The sequence below is a fragment of the Neodiprion fabricii genome, chromosome 2 (genome assembly GCF_021155785.1).
Source record: "Neodiprion fabricii isolate iyNeoFabr1 chromosome 2, iyNeoFabr1.1, whole genome shotgun sequence".
Classification (NCBI taxonomy): domain Eukaryota; kingdom Metazoa; phylum Arthropoda; class Insecta; order Hymenoptera; family Diprionidae; genus Neodiprion; species Neodiprion fabricii.
The window spans coordinates 921,626-939,906 of NC_060240.1; the positions used below are offsets into that span (position 1 = coordinate 921,626).

The following is an 18,281-nucleotide window of genomic DNA, read 5'->3' on the forward strand; positions in this document are numbered from 1 at the left end:
CTTCCTGACTGTTGACCCTATATATTACGCGTTCTGATTACCTCCTCCCCCCCCCCACCCCACCCTCGCCCCCGCCCCGGCCCCGTTCCATTGCTTATACCCAGCTTCCGCTTCGGCTCTTATGTCGCACGCTTCTCTCTATATGCTTTCCAAATCCTTATCGCACATCTATATTATACGTATATATGTGTATGTATATATATATATATATATGTGTGTGTGTGTGTGTGTGTATGCATGTAGTTTTCGTTCCTCTTCACCAGTGAGGTGTATGTATGTATGTATGTACGGTATACACGATCTAAAAATTGTATACGAACGGGGTGTGGACCAATTCGCTTATATCGGCGAGAATTCAGTAAAAATAAATGTCCTGAATGTGTTCTTCTATGGTTGTTAAAAAAAAACGACGTCATTTCTATACATGGTGAAGATTTCTACTGCTACGAATTTTTTTACAAAGGTTGGAAGATTTCGTATAAAATTGCAAATGTGCACAGTTTTTCGTAATGAGTTGTTAAAGAAAAAAAGGAATAGTTAAAAAAGACAAATTTTCATGAAAATTTACAAGTTCTCACGAGACGCTATGGATGTTTAGAATTTTGTACGAAAATAACTTCTTTCTACAAAATTGTACGAAATGTCCCAATTACCCATAAAAATTCGTCGATCATCGTAAAAATCATATCCAGCAGGGATCCTATAGCCGATTCAGTTTAAGCAGGGGGCTGCACCGTACTTAACCGCGAATGGAAAAATGTAACGAAAATTTTTTAACCTTGAACTTGAAGCAGCGACCGTAATCTTAACCTATACACGTACACACCCTGTACCTGTAACGCGAGGAAACGCGGAAGAATGGTATTTGCGACGGTAGAAGCGCGTGGCGAGAATATATATATATATATATATATATATATATATAATATATATATATATATATATGGATTAAAGATGATATTGCCGATAGCGTGGGTAATGCGGTATATATTTATAACGCACGGTGCGTTGGGAGAGACATCGAACGCCGTTTGGTTCACGGTTAACTGCCGAAAGTTTGTTGCGTTTGCAACTGTACATGCATAGTATATAGATGTGCAGTATTAATGCCTTGCCTTGCGTCAGACCTGTTGCGGAAATTTTCCTCTCCTGTAAGCTGCCTGCCAGCAACGGCGGATCCCGGTACGTTGTCAGTAATGCAGCAGTGCCCCACCTCGGAGATTTAGAGGGCTTATATTGTTCAGCGAAACTTCCAGGATTCTTAATGACCGGCGTAACGCATACCCGTAATTTGAGGCACTTGTATTTTCCTTACTTAAAATTGTACGGGTTCGCGGCGCGAGATATTGAAGGGCTTTCCGGCTCGGGTCGGACGCAACTAGTCGAATACATAGGTATACGTACGTACGTCGATTCGTACGAATGTGGAATTATGTATGCATGGAGTACGTACACACGTAACGATTGTCCGTAGAAAATGAAGGTTCTCGCTGCGCCCGTTATGTGACGGGACAAATGAAGCGTCGAGGAAAACAACGAAACCGGAAAAACAAATGAACGAAAATCTCGCGCCCTCGGTCCGTGACATGGGCTTGGAAATTTAGAAATTTTTTTTTTTTATCCGTAGAATATGTTAATAATATTTTTCCAACGTTTCAAGTCAATTGGAATAAAAGTCTAGGAGTAAGAGCTTTTGCAGATTACTCTTATTAGGCTCGAGCTCGTTGTATCGTTCTTTTCTAAAAGCTATATCTTTCAAGTCGGCGGACACGATTTCTCAGAACCTATATATACCGATCGATATTCTTGAAATTTTGCACACTTCTCCTAGATAAGATTAACTAATACTTGGACGAAGTTTATTGTTTTCTTCGATCATAATTTATTTTACAAAGCAATACGTGGTGTAAATTTTACCGAAAATTATACATATTCGCATACAAATCTACCGGAAATTCGTATTTCAATTCTTTTTTTAATCCTTCGTCCAAGTTCGAGTGATACTCACCAACCAACAAAAAATACTTGGTTGTTTGATTTCAGATAAAGATGGCACGAGTTATCGTGTCCACGACGAAAATACTGGGTCTCCGAAAACCAGTTATAAGCGGCTGAATTTTCAAAACTTTTGAATGAAAATTTGATGAAATATCGTTGAAATGTTGTTCTTTCAAGTGCCTTAAGTTTGAACCAAATAATTCTTTTATTATATTTTTTTTAAATGAGAGAAAATGTGCATTTTTTTTAACCTTCGAAGCCCATGCAACTCCTTGACGTTCCGAGCTTGCGTGAAAGCCGATTTGAAAGTTTGAATAACATTTTCTGCGAATGCAGCCCAGGTCAATGTCCGGAGACGTTGACGTGCGAGCGGAAGACCTGTGGATCCGGAGTTGAGAGACTCTTCGAATCGACAACCGGTGTCGGGGAGTTCGTTCGAGACGTGCACTCGGATAGCTCGAAGCCATGCCGAGCCCTACGACTGGCGAAGAGGGGTGGATTACGCGAGGGTAGAACGACGCCGGGCGTCCCGACGCTGCTGGCTTCGCCTCGCCTAACCAGCTCGCAGAGTGAAAAGAAACCGCGCGGCGCAGCAACGATCATTACTTACACGATGCACCGAGATGCACGCGGCGGCGAGTAACCGCTAAAGGCTGCTAAGCAAGCCTAGGGGCGATTCTTTTATCCTCCTTTTTTTTCTGTCTGTCAGTATCAACCCCGAACCCCTGGCGTATCGTCGAAAGCCGGAGAGGCTTTCTTGGTATAAACGATTGCTGACGATTTTCTGCGAATTTTTAGGGAAATTGAAACATTTCGTACAATTTTGTGCAAAAATTGTTGGCGTACAAAATTGTAAGCGTGCATGGTTTCTCGTAAGAGACTCATAGATGTTTGTAAAAAAAATTTCAGTAAATAATCTATAAGATGATGCAATTTTTTACAAAAATTAATAATTCTTTACGAAAAACTATGCATATTTACAATTTTGGAGAAAACAAATCGAAATGTTACAATTTCTGTGAAAACTCGTAGTGATAGAAATTTTTTACCAGGGCCGTGGTTAAAATAATTCTACGAATTTTTATGGAAATTTCTATTCAAAAGTATAGGATTTGGGTTGATTTATAGTTTTTTAACTTGGATTTCTCAACGATTCGCAGTTTTTCGTAGATAGTTATAGAAAAATATACTTTTTCAATCGGCCTGCATACTATTCGATTCGGTTTTGTAAATTTATTTTCGTTGAATATTGCATATATATGTGTGACTCACACGTGACAATTAAACACTATCGAGCAGTTAATTTCCGAATTGACCATAATCTACACAATTTCTTGTACCAGATTTTTTTTACAGTATGCAGGCTTTCTCCACCGCTTGGACAGTGTGTTGTTAGTGCATCATACGACAGCTTGCAACGATGTAAAGTCAAGGATCGATGCGATTCTGTTATTTCACGGTTTGGGAAAGCAGAAGTTTGTGAAAAAAATCTGGAAACTTTCTAGTATCAAACGAATACCGGATGATTACCTAATCCGAGAATTCGTAAGAACTTAAACGTTGTTCCTATCTCTGGTCAAAATTGCTACTATTACGAATTCATACAGAAATTGTGAAATTTCTTAATATCTCTTTCAAAATTGTAAACATGCATAGTTTTTCGTATATAGTTTTCAATTTTTGTCAAAACTTGCAGTATCCTGTAGATTTCTCCCGGAAAAAAATACAAATTTTCACTCAAGTCTACAAATTTTTATCAACAACTATACGTATTAACAATTTTTTCCACAAAACTGTACAACGTGTCTCAATTTCTCTAAAAATTCATAACAGCAGAAATTTTCACCAAGGCAGAAAATCGAACTTGGCATATATCCGTCGACAACGATCGTTGAATGAAGATCCTTCAATCCGTACCAAGATCCACCGTCCAAACAGAAAGCTTTCTCGTTACATTAAGCTAGGCGGTGGTGGCGCCTCGGATGATCCGATCAGATTGATCTCCGCAGGAAGTCGCGGGTTCTGGAGGCGGGGGTGCGGCGATGAGGGGCGACGGGCGAAGGGTGAGCTGCTGCATAGATAGCCGGAATCAAGCGATCGCTTGTGCACGCGCATGATGCGGCAGATATGCAGAAACGGACGGGAAAAGCTCGACCGTGTTTTGTCGTTGCCTAGCGACGGGCGTGCGGCACGTTTTAATACATACTATATATATAAACACATAGGTATATGTATTATACATATAACACGTTACGCAGAAAATGTTATACCTCTTACACGTTCAACCATCGCACAAGTCGGTGTGCGTCCGGAACACGCGACCAGACTTACCTCCCCTCCTAGTCGATCGCGGCGCTAGCGTCGCCGCTTCGTTCCGTGTCACGGTATCGATCCGCAACCCCTCGACCCCACCCCGCCCGCCCCCCGCGCCTACCACCTTGGTCCGCGCGGCGACCGTCTCTGCGGTAACAGGTGTTGGTCGGGCTCCCCCTGCGCCTTCTCCCGCCCTCCGCGCCCCTCCCTCGGTCGCCCCGTTCCGTTCTCGCTACCGGCCGTCTCGCGCGGGGGTGAAAAATCGATGAGGAGCGGGCGGTGGGGGAGGGAGCGACGCCGGTGCCGAGCGTTTCGACGCCGAGGACGCAGGCGCCTCGGCTAGGGCGCGGGGGCACCGCGAGGCGACAGTTGCACCCCAGCCACACCCGGACAAGCCATGTAGTCGGGCTACCCTCCGCACACAGCGGACAATTGTTGCTTCACCTACAGGTGGTATTCTTACCTTACCCGGGGCAACCCGGACTACTGGGTGAAGTCCTGACCTGCGAGGTGTGACGGATCGGGGAACAACCCGTTTACGGGAGTTCCGCGAATCGGCTCGGCGGCTCCGATCGTACCGGCAGGATATTAACGTTGCTCGGATTGTTTATACTCAAACCCTACGACGGGGCGCTGCTGAGTAGAGGATCCCGATCGGTGGCAGCCAGGCTGTACGGGGTTTAACCTCGTTTTGTAACGGAGTGATTCGGCCTGATTGGAAAAATTGTGATCGTATCGTTGCGCGACGTGCCCCTAAGAGCGGGCAGAATTTTCCCATTCGAGGGCGGTGGTGCCGTCGGTGGTTGTGGTGGTGGTGGTGGTGGTTGGTGGTGGTTGGTGGTGGTGGTTGCCGTTGGTTGTTGGAACCGCCTCGCCTCGTCTTGCGTCGCAACGCCGCGCCGCTCTGCAGCTATACGACGAGGGCTGAGTTATCGACCACACGCGCCGCCGACCTGTTGTCCAACTTGTTGCTCCTTCTGCCTGCACCGCTGTTCCAGGCGTAGCCAGCCGCCCGTAATTTGCGAGGAACGAAAGGCTGAAGAGGAGGAAGAGGAAAATCAAAAACGGGAAATACTTGCAACGCGCAATTCTCGCTGCCAGTTATATTGCTAGCTTCGTAATAATATCGTCGATTAAACGACCAATAATTATACCAACGTACTTGCAACTCGTCGCGATACCTGATTACACTTCTTCACCGATAATGCAGATATCGAGTGAAAATCTATCAAATTTCGAACGAAATACACGCCCGATGAATTACGGATCAGCCGGCGCAACGATCGGGTAATATAATACGCTTGACCGCCTGCACAAGCTCTCCTGAAAGACGAGATACAGGCTTTGGCTGCTGTTCGGGCCTCGGTTTATTATTTTATTTTTATTTATTTATTTTCCTACTCTTCTTTCCTTTTACTCCTTCTAATTTCCGTTTCTTTTTTCTATTATACATCGTTATTGTATTATAGACATACCAAACCTTGTCGATCAGAGTGCCACGTATTTATTATATATATATACATATATATATATATATACATAACGATTGAAATCACGCACCTGAAAACAGTGCAGATGAGAGAGACGTCAAGACTTTAACGTTATATCAATACGATTATTACCATTATTATTATTATTATTATTATTGTTGTTGTTGTTGTTGTTATCGTTATTGTTATAACAATATCTATCATTGCTCATTATACAATTTTTTCGTGCAATTCATATCGGTGATTATTGTTACTGTATTATTATTGTCATCATTATTATTGTAAAACATCCACCCGTAAATACAACGAAAGCAATACTGAAACAAGGTAACCAAACAACTACCCCGCAACTTTACTGCATTTATACATCATAAATACATATAAATATATAAATATATATATAAATATACATATACACAAAAATATGTAAATGATATATTATATATATATATAGAAGGAGGGAAATGAAGTGAAAGATGGAAAATGAAAAAAAGAGCCAGGATTTAAAACTATAAACTAGTAACCGATATTTACGTATACTGTAATAACTAATAAAGCCAATAGCTGAGAGCATGATGATTTAATACAGGCTCGTCAATAATAAGTATAAAAGGTATTAATTATTACACTAATATATCGTCCTCGAGTTGTGCAACGATAATATAGACTTAATCCTACTTAGAAAAAAACAGAAACGAGAGAGAAAAAGAAAATAATATTAACAATTTATAGAGAGGGAGAAAAAAAGTAATAAAATTGAAAGAAAATAAAGCGAATAAGGAAACGAAGGCATTTTAACGACACACGTTGGACCAATTCCGAAGAAGATACTAAAATATACTAACAATAAAACGATAGGGAAGCAGACGCTGTACGAGCTTCGAGTTATTATCCCGTGGCTGGAAAAAGACATAACGCAAGATGCCGCGATGTTACATGGTGAAGAAGGCGTTGTGCAACAAGTACATGAGCAGCGCGGTAAGGAGCTTCGAATCTTGGGGCCGAAGCAGAACGCCACCGTCACCCGCGCTGCCTGTGAAAATCTCCGTGCCGTCATTCGAATCCGCACAACCGGCCGCCACGACGAACGATGTTCTACGAGGTGAGTTATGACACGACACCGATCCAGCCGATCTATGAAAAGGGCGCTAATACACACCACGTTGCAAAAACGTGGCATATCAAAAGTTTGTCAGCTTCCGTGTGAAAAGAACCCGCAGAATTCTTACGGATTTTCAGTACGTTGTAGAACATGTCCCGATGAAAAGTTCTTATGGAAACAAGTCCCAAAAATCACTAGTTTCCGAGATACAGGGTTCGGAAGAGAGGAGTCCAGATTTTTTGATATCTGTGGATTACGTGATTTGCATTAATTACGAAGCTTCAAGGGGACTTGAAATCAAACGGGTCACTCAAAAAACTGCACGGTTGATTCTCAAAAATAGGCAGGAAGCTGTGATTGATTCCATCCGCGAACTCGCTGATTTACCGGAAGGAGGTGCAACGTCGGATTTCGCACGAAGAACGAGACGCTCCGACTCTTGCAACAATCGACTTGTCCTGTTTTTCACGCGTCAGCGGAGTCTCTGCGAATCGGCTGTGCAGTTTTTGATCGATAAATTTGATTTCAAGTCCCCCTTGAAGCTTTGCAATTCGTAAAGATCGCGCAATCCATGGATATCAAAAAATCCATACACCCCACTGTCCGAAGTCTGTATCTCGGAATCTACTGATTTTTAGAACTTGTGTCCGTGAGAACGTTTGACCGAAAGGATGTGTACTATAACATAGTGAAAAACCAGCCAATTCCTTTGAAACAGACGCGTGTGTTGGTGAATCGAAATTCCATATTCCGATTAAAGTATTCCGCGCGAATATCGTCGCGGAAAGGCAACAAGTGTTTGGTGCTTGAAGAATCGCCTCAAATGGAGCGTTTGGGTTAAACTTGAGTTACAAGAATTAGAGAAGTAAATTATGGAGTCTTACAGGTATACCTATACATGCCACTTTATAAGAATACTCGGGACGTGTAAATACAAGTAGCTTGAAAATGGTGAAATTAGACGACAATTAGGCGCAAGAATGAAGGATAGGTACATTTCACCGGGTCGTTGTACTTATATGTATACCGCACACCGGGGAGCTGAGCTTCGAGCCGTCAACTAATTAATTCACGGGACGGTTAAGACTCGACAACAAGTATATACGAAGCCCCCGCGTAATAACCGGCGCCAGTTACATCACAATGCTGGATTATACATTTCCTTTCCCCCCCTCTTTTTCAGGTGCTGGTGTCGAGACGGTCGAGGATGACGCGGTGCCGGGTGCGACGGCGACGTCGACGTCAACGTCGACGACGTCGAGATCCGGCTCCGATACCTCGGAATCTCGGGTCGACGATCCGATGCCGTCGGTTCCACCGTCCCCGGAGCGGAGAATACCCTCGACGACGACGCCGACGGCGACGATAACGACGACAACCGAGAGGCGAGTCGAGGCTCGTCTCCTCCTCGCCTCCGATCACGAGATGCCGATATTCAGGGACAGATCGGCGGCCGAAACGGAAGCCGCCCACGACCTCCTGGAGCTTTCGAGATCGCTGCCACCGCTGCCGACGCCGAGCGTCGTGATCGGTCCTCACGAGGTCGTCGAGAGCCCGGCAACGGACGTCCAGGAGATGGCGGTCTACCATCCGGAGCCCTCGATTTATCAGGTGAACGCGATCGACCTGGCGGGGAACCTCTACCACCCCCAGCCGGCGAGCATCGTCTACGAGCCGGCGACGATCGTCCAGCAGACGGTGGGGGGCGTCTTCGTCCCGCTGTCGCCTGTGCAGGAGATCCTTTTCGCCTACAGCGAACCCCCGGCACCGGCGATCGTCTCCGAGCCGCTAGAGGCGCCACCGTTGACGCCACCGGCCTCCGAGTGCAGCAGCGACATAGAGAACAACAATCCAAACTCCCAGACGACGAGGGACAAGGAGGTCCAGACGACGATCGGCGAGCAGGCCGAGGTCAAGGCCGCGGCCTACACCTACGACACTCTCCTCGTCGCCGACGGACGGTCGAGGAACAAACGCGGCGCCCAGCCGAAGCCGCCCCCGGAAGTCCAGGCCGCGGAGGCCGCGGAACCGCCCGAGGCGCCCCGGGTGGGACGGTACGTCTGCTGCGAGTGCGGCAAGCAGTACGCGACCTCGTCGAACCTCTCGAGGCACAAGCAGACCCACCGCAGCATCGACTCTCAGTCGGCAAAGAAGTGCATCCACTGCGGGAAGGCCTACGTCAGCATGCCGGCACTCGCGATGCACGTCCTCACCCACAAGCTCGCCCACAGCTGCGGCGTGTGCGGGAAAATGTTCTCCAGGCCCTGGCTGCTCCAGGGACACCTGCGCAGTCACACGGGCGAGAAACCCTACGGATGCGCTCACTGCGGCAAGGCCTTCGCCGACAGGTCGAACCTCAGGGCCCACATGCAGACCCACTCCTCGGACAAGAACTACGAGTGCTCCAAGTGCCGCAAGTCATTCGCCCTCAAGTCGTACCTCAACAAGCATCTCGAGTCCGCCTGTCAACGCGACAACTGCGATGACAGCAGCAACGACGCCGACGCACCCTAGACCGGTGTTCTTCAACCTCTCAACCGGTCGCAAGCCAGGTAAAAGGAAGAAGCAAGGATTGGAGGTCTTTAGGTATAGTCTCGATAGAAGGAAAATTAAATACGTCGTTTTTGAAATCACTGACATAGTTTTATTGTGGACCTAGGGGGTAGCCAGATATTTTTTTTTACTTGTAAAGGGGTCGCGAATTCAAGAAGGTTGAGAAGCACAGCGGTGTACGTATGTAATGTAATGCTTGTCGACTTATTGAAAGAGCAAAACTTCATGCAGTCTTCTTCTTCTGCTATACGCTGTTTCGGAATCACACTGCAATTATCTACTACACGTAATAGAGTTTAGGTAACAGAACAGTAATACCGCGTCTTATACGCCGTACAAACTGTAGAAAAACGCAACCTATTATACTTAATTTGATTTTTTTTTTATTAAATTTTTCCTCAAAGTTCTTGCAGTGTGTCTAAACGAAAAATCAAAACCTCAACTATTCTATTTCACTCTCTGCGATATTTGATTAACAAAGAAAAAAAAAAAAAAAAAAAGATGACAAAACTACGAAACGCGTAATCCTTAACATTAAAATTGACGCATAGAAAAGTAAAAAAAACTATATTCTGAATTCAGCCACCGCACCGTAATAAATGCAACTCGTTAATAGCTCACGATGCACGAATAATGATTGCTGTAATAACAGTAATAATAATAATAATATTATTATCAACAATAATAATTCGCGACGCACCAGCAATTAATTATAATTAGCAAGCAGGATAGTCGAAACGGCTCGAGTGGTTTCATTCCGCAAGCTCGGCCGACTTGACGGCTGCCCACGTACGGAGTGTTTCTACTTACAGTCAAAGGGAACGCGGATCGTACGGTCAGACCGCCTGTACAGTACAGTCGCTACTACTGTGACGCAAACGCCGTTTATTCTTGTCATAGTCATGTAATAGGTATGTATCCCCATCGTAGCTGGATACGTCTACTATCTATCTATGTATTATATTTACCTAATAACATTTGATTGGTTATTTATCGCTATCGTATAACGTGGAATAGTATACTTTCAATGTTCGTTCCACATTTCGCTTCTCGTTAGCACGGTACCTAGTTTTGCAATGCAGTGATTGCGGATATAAAACTCTAACTATATTGCACACGTACTTTAATCGATAAAAGCTGAGTGAAAAACGATTCTAGTCGAACAGTGATTTACTTATGATTCTAGTCGGGATATTGTGCTTTCTTTTTACACAATTTATTCGATACATTTTTTTTACATTCGACTTTCGTCTAGTCTGTACGACCCTGAGTCTAGTCAAGCGCAATTATGCTATGCCTGTATTTCAATAGCATCATATTTGTATGATTGTTGTTATGTTTAATTTTTACAATGATAAATGACAAACAAAATGAAACCCAAAACTCGACGTGTGTGTAACATGAAGACATACTTATGATATGCGTGATGTGTGTTACGTGTTATTCGTAATAACTATACACATGTTTATTTGTATAATTATATTGTGTCCAATTTGTGATAAGTCGAGAGAATGGAACAGTCAGAAAGAAAAAAAAAGAATCACTGAGAAAAGAGAAAAGGGAAAAAAGAATAATGAACCGGCTGTATTAATGTCTAGTCGTAATAACACGTTAATAGCACGATAGTCTTTGTTACAATATCTGTAATTTAGTTTCATCGGTTTTTTACATACGATATTACGTATTAATATACCATATATTGTACACACCTACATAATACGACGTATATCTACGTGCAACAGCGAATTAAACTAAATGGTCAATCAAGAATTATTATATAATAATAGAATGTATATGTTCATACGATGAATCACGGTAAAGGATAATAATAATAATAATACTATCAATATTAGATGATAGTGCATAATAATAATAATAATAATTAATAATAAAATCAATAATAACATTAGTAGTAATAATACTAATAATAATAATAATAATAGTGTACATCGTAAAAATTGCGATGTTGGTCATATTTTATCTTAGAATCTGTACGGAGTTTATATTACGTGTATTATTATTATTATTATGATATATTGACTGATCAGTTTGAATGAAACTTTCGAGTACTTGTATTGGTATTGAGTACCATCGTGGGTACGTATTGAAAAATAGAACGATGAAAATGATGTTTTAGAGTAAATCTTATCATTTTCACACACGTACGAAATCGTATAATACTTGGGCGTATAATATACGGCGATGAATTAATAATCTCATAAATAATAGCAAGCTGCAGAACTGATATTCTTAAACGCAGATACAATTTGATCTGTTTTAGTTTAGTGCAATATGATAGCGATTTTGTTACTATTGTCATTATTATTATTATTACTATTATTATTATTACCATTATTTATAAGCGAATGGACACTAAAGTTGATTCTGCTATTTATATGTATATAAATTATATACATCAAATAGAGAGTATGAGCTGAGTTTCAGATAATAATGTTTTTTCACCGGTGGATGAAAGTATACATTGTTATAATTACGTCGCTAATGAACTGATGAAACGTACACTAGAATCGGACAGTAATTACATCGAGATTATTTCATTGTTTTACTTACATGCCCGTATATTTATGTAATAATTAATTCACTGTTGTCCGAATAATATCGTTAAACCGATTATATAATGCGAGGAAAAGCTGCGGCCTTTGAAATTAACTGAACCAAAATCGACGATATAATATGTGTATTGTCAAAAAAGAAAACAAAAAAAAAAAAAAAAAAACGTCTATACGTACAGATAGTCCACATCCACGATATAGGAAAAACTTAATTATCCAAGCTTTGCTTGAAAAAAAAAATTTGAAATAAAAGTAAAAAAAAAAAAAAAAACAAAATAACGATAACGATAATAATAATTACTAACTAAAGAAACATAAATAAACAATGCTAATAATAATGTATAAAACATAGAGTGTAGATTAGTGTGATACAAGGTACGACAAAGCAATAATTTAGTGATTGTATAATATTTGATCATCATATTATATTATAGTGATTAGAATCATAAGTTGTGGTAATTTCGCAAATTATTATATAAATATTTACTCAATAAATCGTAAATATAGTTTTGTAGAATTTCAAGATTCATTTTCACTTTAGTAACAAAAAATAAATAAAACAAAATGAAATAAAACGCGGACTGTAATAACGTACAAGGAACCGAGTTCACGTTTCACATTTATACTATTATTATTATACATATACGTCATATACTCAAGTATGTCGGACTTTTCACCAATTTCTCTGCAAGCAATCCGGGACCAAATTTAAGTCAAATATCTGCAAACCTACCCTGCATTTCCGCTTGCAAATCTGTTCAATGTTTTCATTGACAGAAATCTACGGCCTCTGTTCTTTGTATTTTTCTCTCTATGAACTTACTTATTTAGATCAGAATTTTTTCAGGTGTTTTAATCTGAAGACGCGCTTAATAATGAATTGTATTTTCAAGACCAATCTTATCATTTACAACTCGGCAAAGATTATGAAAAGAAATTACATTTTTTATCCTCTTATCTCTTTCCCGGATTGTCGACTAGGAATTGTTGGATGTGTCAATATGATTAATTTCTGTATAGTATAGGTGCCAAATTTGTATGTATGACAAAACTTGTGCTCTGTATTGAATTGATTTCAATTCGCGATTTAAAAAGAATTATTTTAGCTGTCAAATGTGATCGGACGTAATAATTGGAACAAATTAAAGAAACATTAAACGAAATCTCAGAATGGCCGAGCACTCTCTACATCCGAAAAACAAAAAAAGAAGAAACACTATAATAATGGTCCCAACATTTTCAATTCCTCATCAACGAAATTTTATTACCTCTACAATTTAATTACAACCAAGGAATAGCATGAAATATGAGGGTGTAATGAAAACTCGGTGAAGATGCGGTCAAGTCCAATATAATTACAATTATTTTATACTTTTTTTGACAAGCCAACACGCATGTTTTTGGTAAAAACCGTAAACAACAATTTTCTGTTCATCGTCTGTCCTTCGTTTCATCTCCTTGCACGTTCGTCTTAAGGAAAATCAGCCGGATGCAGAATGATTCGCGCACGTAGTACGTATTATTGCACGTAGAAACGTCGATATAACATTACACTGATCCCAGCTCAGAACTTGAATTAAAAAAAGTTAGATTTGCCAATTAAAATACACGTATTGAATACATGAATTGAAACATTCAATTTTCTATCAAACATCATGACCTTAAATAAATCGGTGGTAGAATAAACTAACAACTATTAGCACAAAGATTTGTAAAACTGTTAATATTTGATTAAATGACGCGTTGCCAAAACATTGTCTCCATCGCCGCGTTTCATGCGGTATTTCCATACATTAGGAAATCAAACAAAAGATCGTAAATGTGTTAATCGTTTCTTTTTTTCCGTATTAAAATACAATAATGATTTATTTTAATTTGTATATTATATATTTCTAAGTATAATACAGCGTACGAAGAGATACACACCGGACTATCACCTAATTCGAGAAATAATTACAATCGTTGCTGAGGTTGATCTTTGGGGGTCTCTGCTGCGGTAGTTGAAGAGGGTAATGGCGGCGTTGTGGTGCCCTCGGTAACCGATGGTTTTTCGTCAGACGAGTCGCTCCTCGACTGATTCCACTCTTTAAGTCCCTCGGGCAGAGTTGTGTCTTCCTCGAAGGATCCCGTTCCCTCGACGAATTGTTCGTAGGTCGATTTCTCCGGGAATGGTCTCGGCCCGAGGAGATCGATCATGTCATCTCGGCTGAGGATCTCTTGCTTCAGGAGACGTTCGGCAACCTAAAAGGATCAAGGATGAGCACCGTGAACATTTCCATTTCACTGATTCCCTCAAAATTACCTTGATAACGTCTTCTTTGTGCTTGTTCAGTAGTTCGCGTGTGTGATTGTGCGCACTGGCGATCAAAGTGCGGACTTCAGAGTCGATTAATTGCGCGGTACCTTCCGAGTACGGTTTATCCATTACCATTTCACCAGGCTGTGGCAAGTCGAAGCTAACGTTACCTACTTTCTCGTTCATTCCCCACTGCGCTATTTGGGCGTAAGCGCTTTGAGTCACCTGTAGAGAGCGACAAATTTTTCAAGTAGAATTACATGACTGAAGATTAGTCAGGGATTATTTGCGACTCTCGCTTCGCCAAGAATCGGTCCAATTTTCTCCTGAAAATGGCATTCTACGCGTGAATTAATGTAATACCTTCTTTAAATCGTCTTGAGCACCCGTCGTGATTTTAGAGAAAAATATCTCCTCGGAAACGCGCCCTCCAAGTGTCATGCACATTCGGTCGAAGAGCTGCTGTGTGCTGTAAAGGTATTGCTCTCTTGGCAGGTATTGGGCATAGCCTAAGCCTTTGCCACGAGGGATGATAGAAACCTTTCCAAAAGAGATAAGAGTGCAAGTTTACTGGATGATAGTCAACGGTTAAAAACACGCAAAATGCCGTGAAGTAAAAGTACCTTCAGAAGTGGATCTGCATGCTCCAAGAACCACCCTGCAACAGCATGGCCAGCTTCGTGATAGGCCACAGTTTTCTTTTCCTCGGGCTGTAAGACATTGGTTTTCTTTTCCATACCAGCGATAACTCTCTCAATAGCTTGTTCAAAGTTCTTCAGCTGGATATTAGTGTTCATGTCTCTAGCTGCTATTAAAGCAGCCTCGTTACAAACATTGGCGATGTCAGCCCCTGAAAGGTAAGCAGTTTGTCAATGGACAGCGCCAATGTTTAATTTTTCGCTAAGAATTATGACAAAGAAAAAGTATTTCGTCGAACCAGTAAATCCGGGAGTAAGTGACGCCATTTTTCTGGCTAGCTGCTCTTTGTCAAGATCCGTTTTTAGCGGTTGTAAATGCACTTTGAAAATCGAAGCACGTCCCTTGATGTCGGGAGCCGGGACATATATTTGCCTGTCGAACCTTCCGGGACGCATAAGAGCTTTGTCTAGGACGTCGACCCTGTTTGTGGCTGCTAATACAACTACGTTTGTTGTAGTATTAAACCCTTTTGTTACGGAAATAAAACGAAATTTAATAAACCAATTATCGGGCTGCAACATACCTAGACTTTCTTGCCTCATAGATAATAATAAATTCAAGTTAGTTCACCGTCCATTTCTACGAGCAATTGATTCAACGTATTCTCTTGCTCCGAATGTCCTCCAAAACTCCTTGACCCCCTCTTTCTTCCAACGGCATCTATTTCGTCAATAAATAATATACAAGGTGCGTTTTTCCGTGCCATTGCGAACATATCTCGCACTCTGGAAGGACCTACTCCAACAAACATTTCCAAAAACTCTGAACCTGAGACTGTGATGAAGGGGACATTGGCTTCTCCAGCCGTCGCTTTAGCTAGCAATGTTTTTCCAGTTCCGGGTGGACCTGTGAAGTTCTATAATTAGTTTCAGAGACCGGTAAGAAATCAATTGCAGTAAGGGAATGAAAAAATCAATTGATGAAATTGTGTTAAAGGTATTGCCTGCATGTGAGATAACTAAAGGTACTTTTCTTTAGAAGTAGGAAAAGAAGCAGGATAAGTAACTAAATAGATTGACCTGTAAGCATAGCCCCCTTCGGTATCTTTGCTCCTAGATCCATATACTGTTTTGGATTTTTCAGAAAGTTTACAAATTCCATGATTTCAATCTTAGCTTCCTCGCATCCGGCTACGTCCCTGTTGAATGTGAATAAGTCTTTTTTATTTGATCTTCACGCACTTTTGATGATCAACGATTATTTTCACATTGATCATTTAATTTTCAGTATTTTGGACAATTGCCAAGTTCGAAATTAAACACAGAGTAAGTACTCACTTAAAACGTACTCCAATTTCACTGGAGTTAATGAGCTTAGCAGTTGATTCCATAACACCGCCAAATAATCCACCCCCTTTGCGCCCTCCTCTGCCACCCATCATATCAGCAGTACGTCGCATCATGTATAATAAGAAAACTAAATTGAAAAATTACATTTCGTCAGAGAAAGAGATTCAAAGTACAGGTGAAAGATTTTCAAATAATGTATACTACATGCTTAACAACTAGCTGATGTTGAAACAGGCTTAATTGAATAAAATAATTGTACATACGTGTAATTAAAATTGATGGTATTAAACTAAAGACTAAACTCCCAATTTCAATTTCAGTCTTATATAAAACAGGGATGTAGTTCTGAGGTTCAACATTCAATTCCACTTGAGCATTTTCCAAGTTTCGCTCAAAAGAATCCACGCTTCCAATAGCAAACCAGGGAGCAGGCTGGAAGGCATTAATGCATGTGTGTGAATCTCATGTAATTTAGTATATAATTAGATCGCATGAATAATCATTCCTGATGTAATTAAGTAAAATTTATAGTGATAAAGAAAAATAACATGTCACTTCAGTTACATACAAACATATCTCCACCGTGACCTGGCAGCAGTTGAACTCGAACCCATTTCTTGTTGACAACTTCGAGCTTTTCTACTATACCCTTGGACATATAGCTGTAAAGACGAATTAGAGATATATAATCGTTGTTTACTCTGCAACATATTGATTGAAATTGAATAAACCAAAGATATAAACCACCGATTACCTGTTGAGAAAATCTCGCCATGTGATTTCTTTATATCCCATTTGCGAATACGCAAAATATCCGAATAAAAGGAATGCCCCGACCCCACAGAAAATCATAAGCGGGTCTTTATTCGAACTCTGTGGAATTTTTCCTCCGGATCCGGACTGTGATTTTTCCCCAAATAATTTAAACGACCATTGTGACCCGATGGGTGGCTTTTGATCACCGCTCGGTGGCGGAGGTGGCGGTTTTGATTCTTGAGGTGGGCGTGATTTCTGTGCGGCCTTCGCATCTTTCGCTGAGCTCTTTTGAGCTTCCTTTTCAGGCTTCAACTCTGATTCGCTTGTTCCACCTGATCATAATCCCACACTCATTATCCAAATATGAGATTAAACTCATTTCATAAAAATAAATGTTGAAACTGAGTAACTGTAAAACCAGAATAAGATGGAAATTTTATTCAAAGTTAAAAACAAGAAGGTGATAGCTACCAGTCTTTCTTCTATAAAACTTTTCAAATCCCTTTGGAGGTTTCTCACAGAATAGTCGCCACTGTTGCTGAACATACTCGATGGTAGGTATTTTTGAACCGTACTGCAGTACAGATAACCTCTGCCAAAACTGGGATAATAAATAATAGCAATGAGTCTGGCGAACCATGAACAGATCGCGTTAATAATCTGAGCTAAGTCGGAGTAGTAACAGAGCTTTTTAACCATAATACATTTTAGTCGCGTTAGCTAACAGCGAGTGTGGAACTGGTGATGTTATTTGTATAAGAAGCACATTGGGTAATGTTGTGCAATTTTTGTGAAAAATTTTAATACGTTTACAAATGAGGGAGGGAAAAACAGGAATCTTAAATTATCGAAAAATAATATTGAACATCAAACAGACGTAATATAACAATCGCGCACAGTGGGAAACAATATTAGCGTGTTATGTCATAGGTTATGTCAGTTTATTACGCACCTGTAAGTGATCGCGACGACCGTTTAGCACCGATTTGAGAATAAACTTTTCCAATTTATTCGCCGTCGATAGTAGCTGATTTGCCATATTCGTCTAACAGTGTTTCACTGACATAGGAAAGGTGACGAAACGATGTATTTTAGCTTGTTACACAGAAACCTTTTCACCGGCTGCTAACCACCATTTTACTCATTCTGCTATTCCATAGACAAACATACTCGCGTCAACTTTTTGCCAGAACCCTATGCTTCTGACAATCG

General features: G+C 41.0%; 2 protein-coding genes across 3 annotated transcripts; one reads left to right on the top strand and one right to left on the bottom strand.

Annotated features, from left to right (window-relative positions):
- Positions 1–6,401: 6,401 nt before the first annotated feature.
- Positions 6,402–13,192, top strand: LOC124176864 (protein escargot-like). Its single transcript, XM_046558667.1, has 2 exons — positions 6,402–6,903; positions 8,087–13,192. The coding sequence occupies exons 1-2, from the start codon at positions 6,723–6,725 to the stop codon at positions 9,415–9,417; spliced, it is 1,512 nt and encodes a 503-aa protein (XP_046414623.1). The 5' UTR covers positions 6,402–6,722; the 3' UTR covers positions 9,418–13,192.
- A 172-nt stretch (positions 13,193–13,364) lies between these two features.
- LOC124175344 (AFG3-like protein 2) lies at positions 13,365–18,230 on the bottom strand. 2 transcript variants are annotated; one of them, XM_046555489.1, is made up of 14 exons: positions 18,022–18,230; positions 17,541–17,670; positions 17,068–17,401; positions 16,882–16,975; positions 16,577–16,745; positions 16,302–16,440; positions 16,044–16,162; positions 15,595–15,870; positions 15,263–15,490; positions 14,949–15,175; positions 14,689–14,865; positions 14,332–14,550; positions 13,987–14,270; positions 13,365–13,599 (listed from the first exon to the last, which is right to left on the bottom strand). In XM_046555489.1, exons 1-14 carry the CDS (start codon positions 18,106–18,108, stop codon positions 13,578–13,580), a joined length of 2,505 nt encoding a protein of 834 aa, XP_046411445.1. In that variant the 5' UTR covers positions 18,109–18,230; the 3' UTR covers positions 13,365–13,577. The 2 variants fall into 2 exon arrangements, with proteins under 2 accessions (XP_046411445.1, XP_046411446.1); XM_046555490.1 differs by having other exon boundaries at positions 13,956–14,270.
- Between the last annotated feature and the right edge of the window lie 51 nt (positions 18,231–18,281).

Excerpts from the sequence above, each read along its gene's own strand:
- LOC124176864 (XM_046558667.1), top strand. The coding sequence starts at position 6,723 with ATGCCGCGATGTTACATGGTGAAGAAGGCGTTGTGCAACAAGTACATG. Across the intron at positions 6,904-8,086 it reads GACGAACGATGTTCTACGAG|GTGCTGGTGTCGAGACGGTC; the intron begins GTGAGTTATGAC and ends CCTCTTTTTCAG.
- LOC124175344 (XM_046555489.1), bottom strand. The coding sequence starts at position 18,108 with ATGGCAAATCAGCTACTATCGACGGCGAATAAATTGGAAAAGTTTATT. Across the intron at positions 17,402-17,540 it reads GTTTTATAGAAGAAAGACTG|GTGGAACAAGCGAATCAGAG; the intron begins GTAGCTATCACC and ends GATTATGATCAG. Across the intron at positions 13,600-13,986 it reads GATCAACCTCAGCAACGATT|TTCTGAGCTGGGATCAGTGT; the intron begins GTAATTATTTCT and ends TTTTAATTCAAG.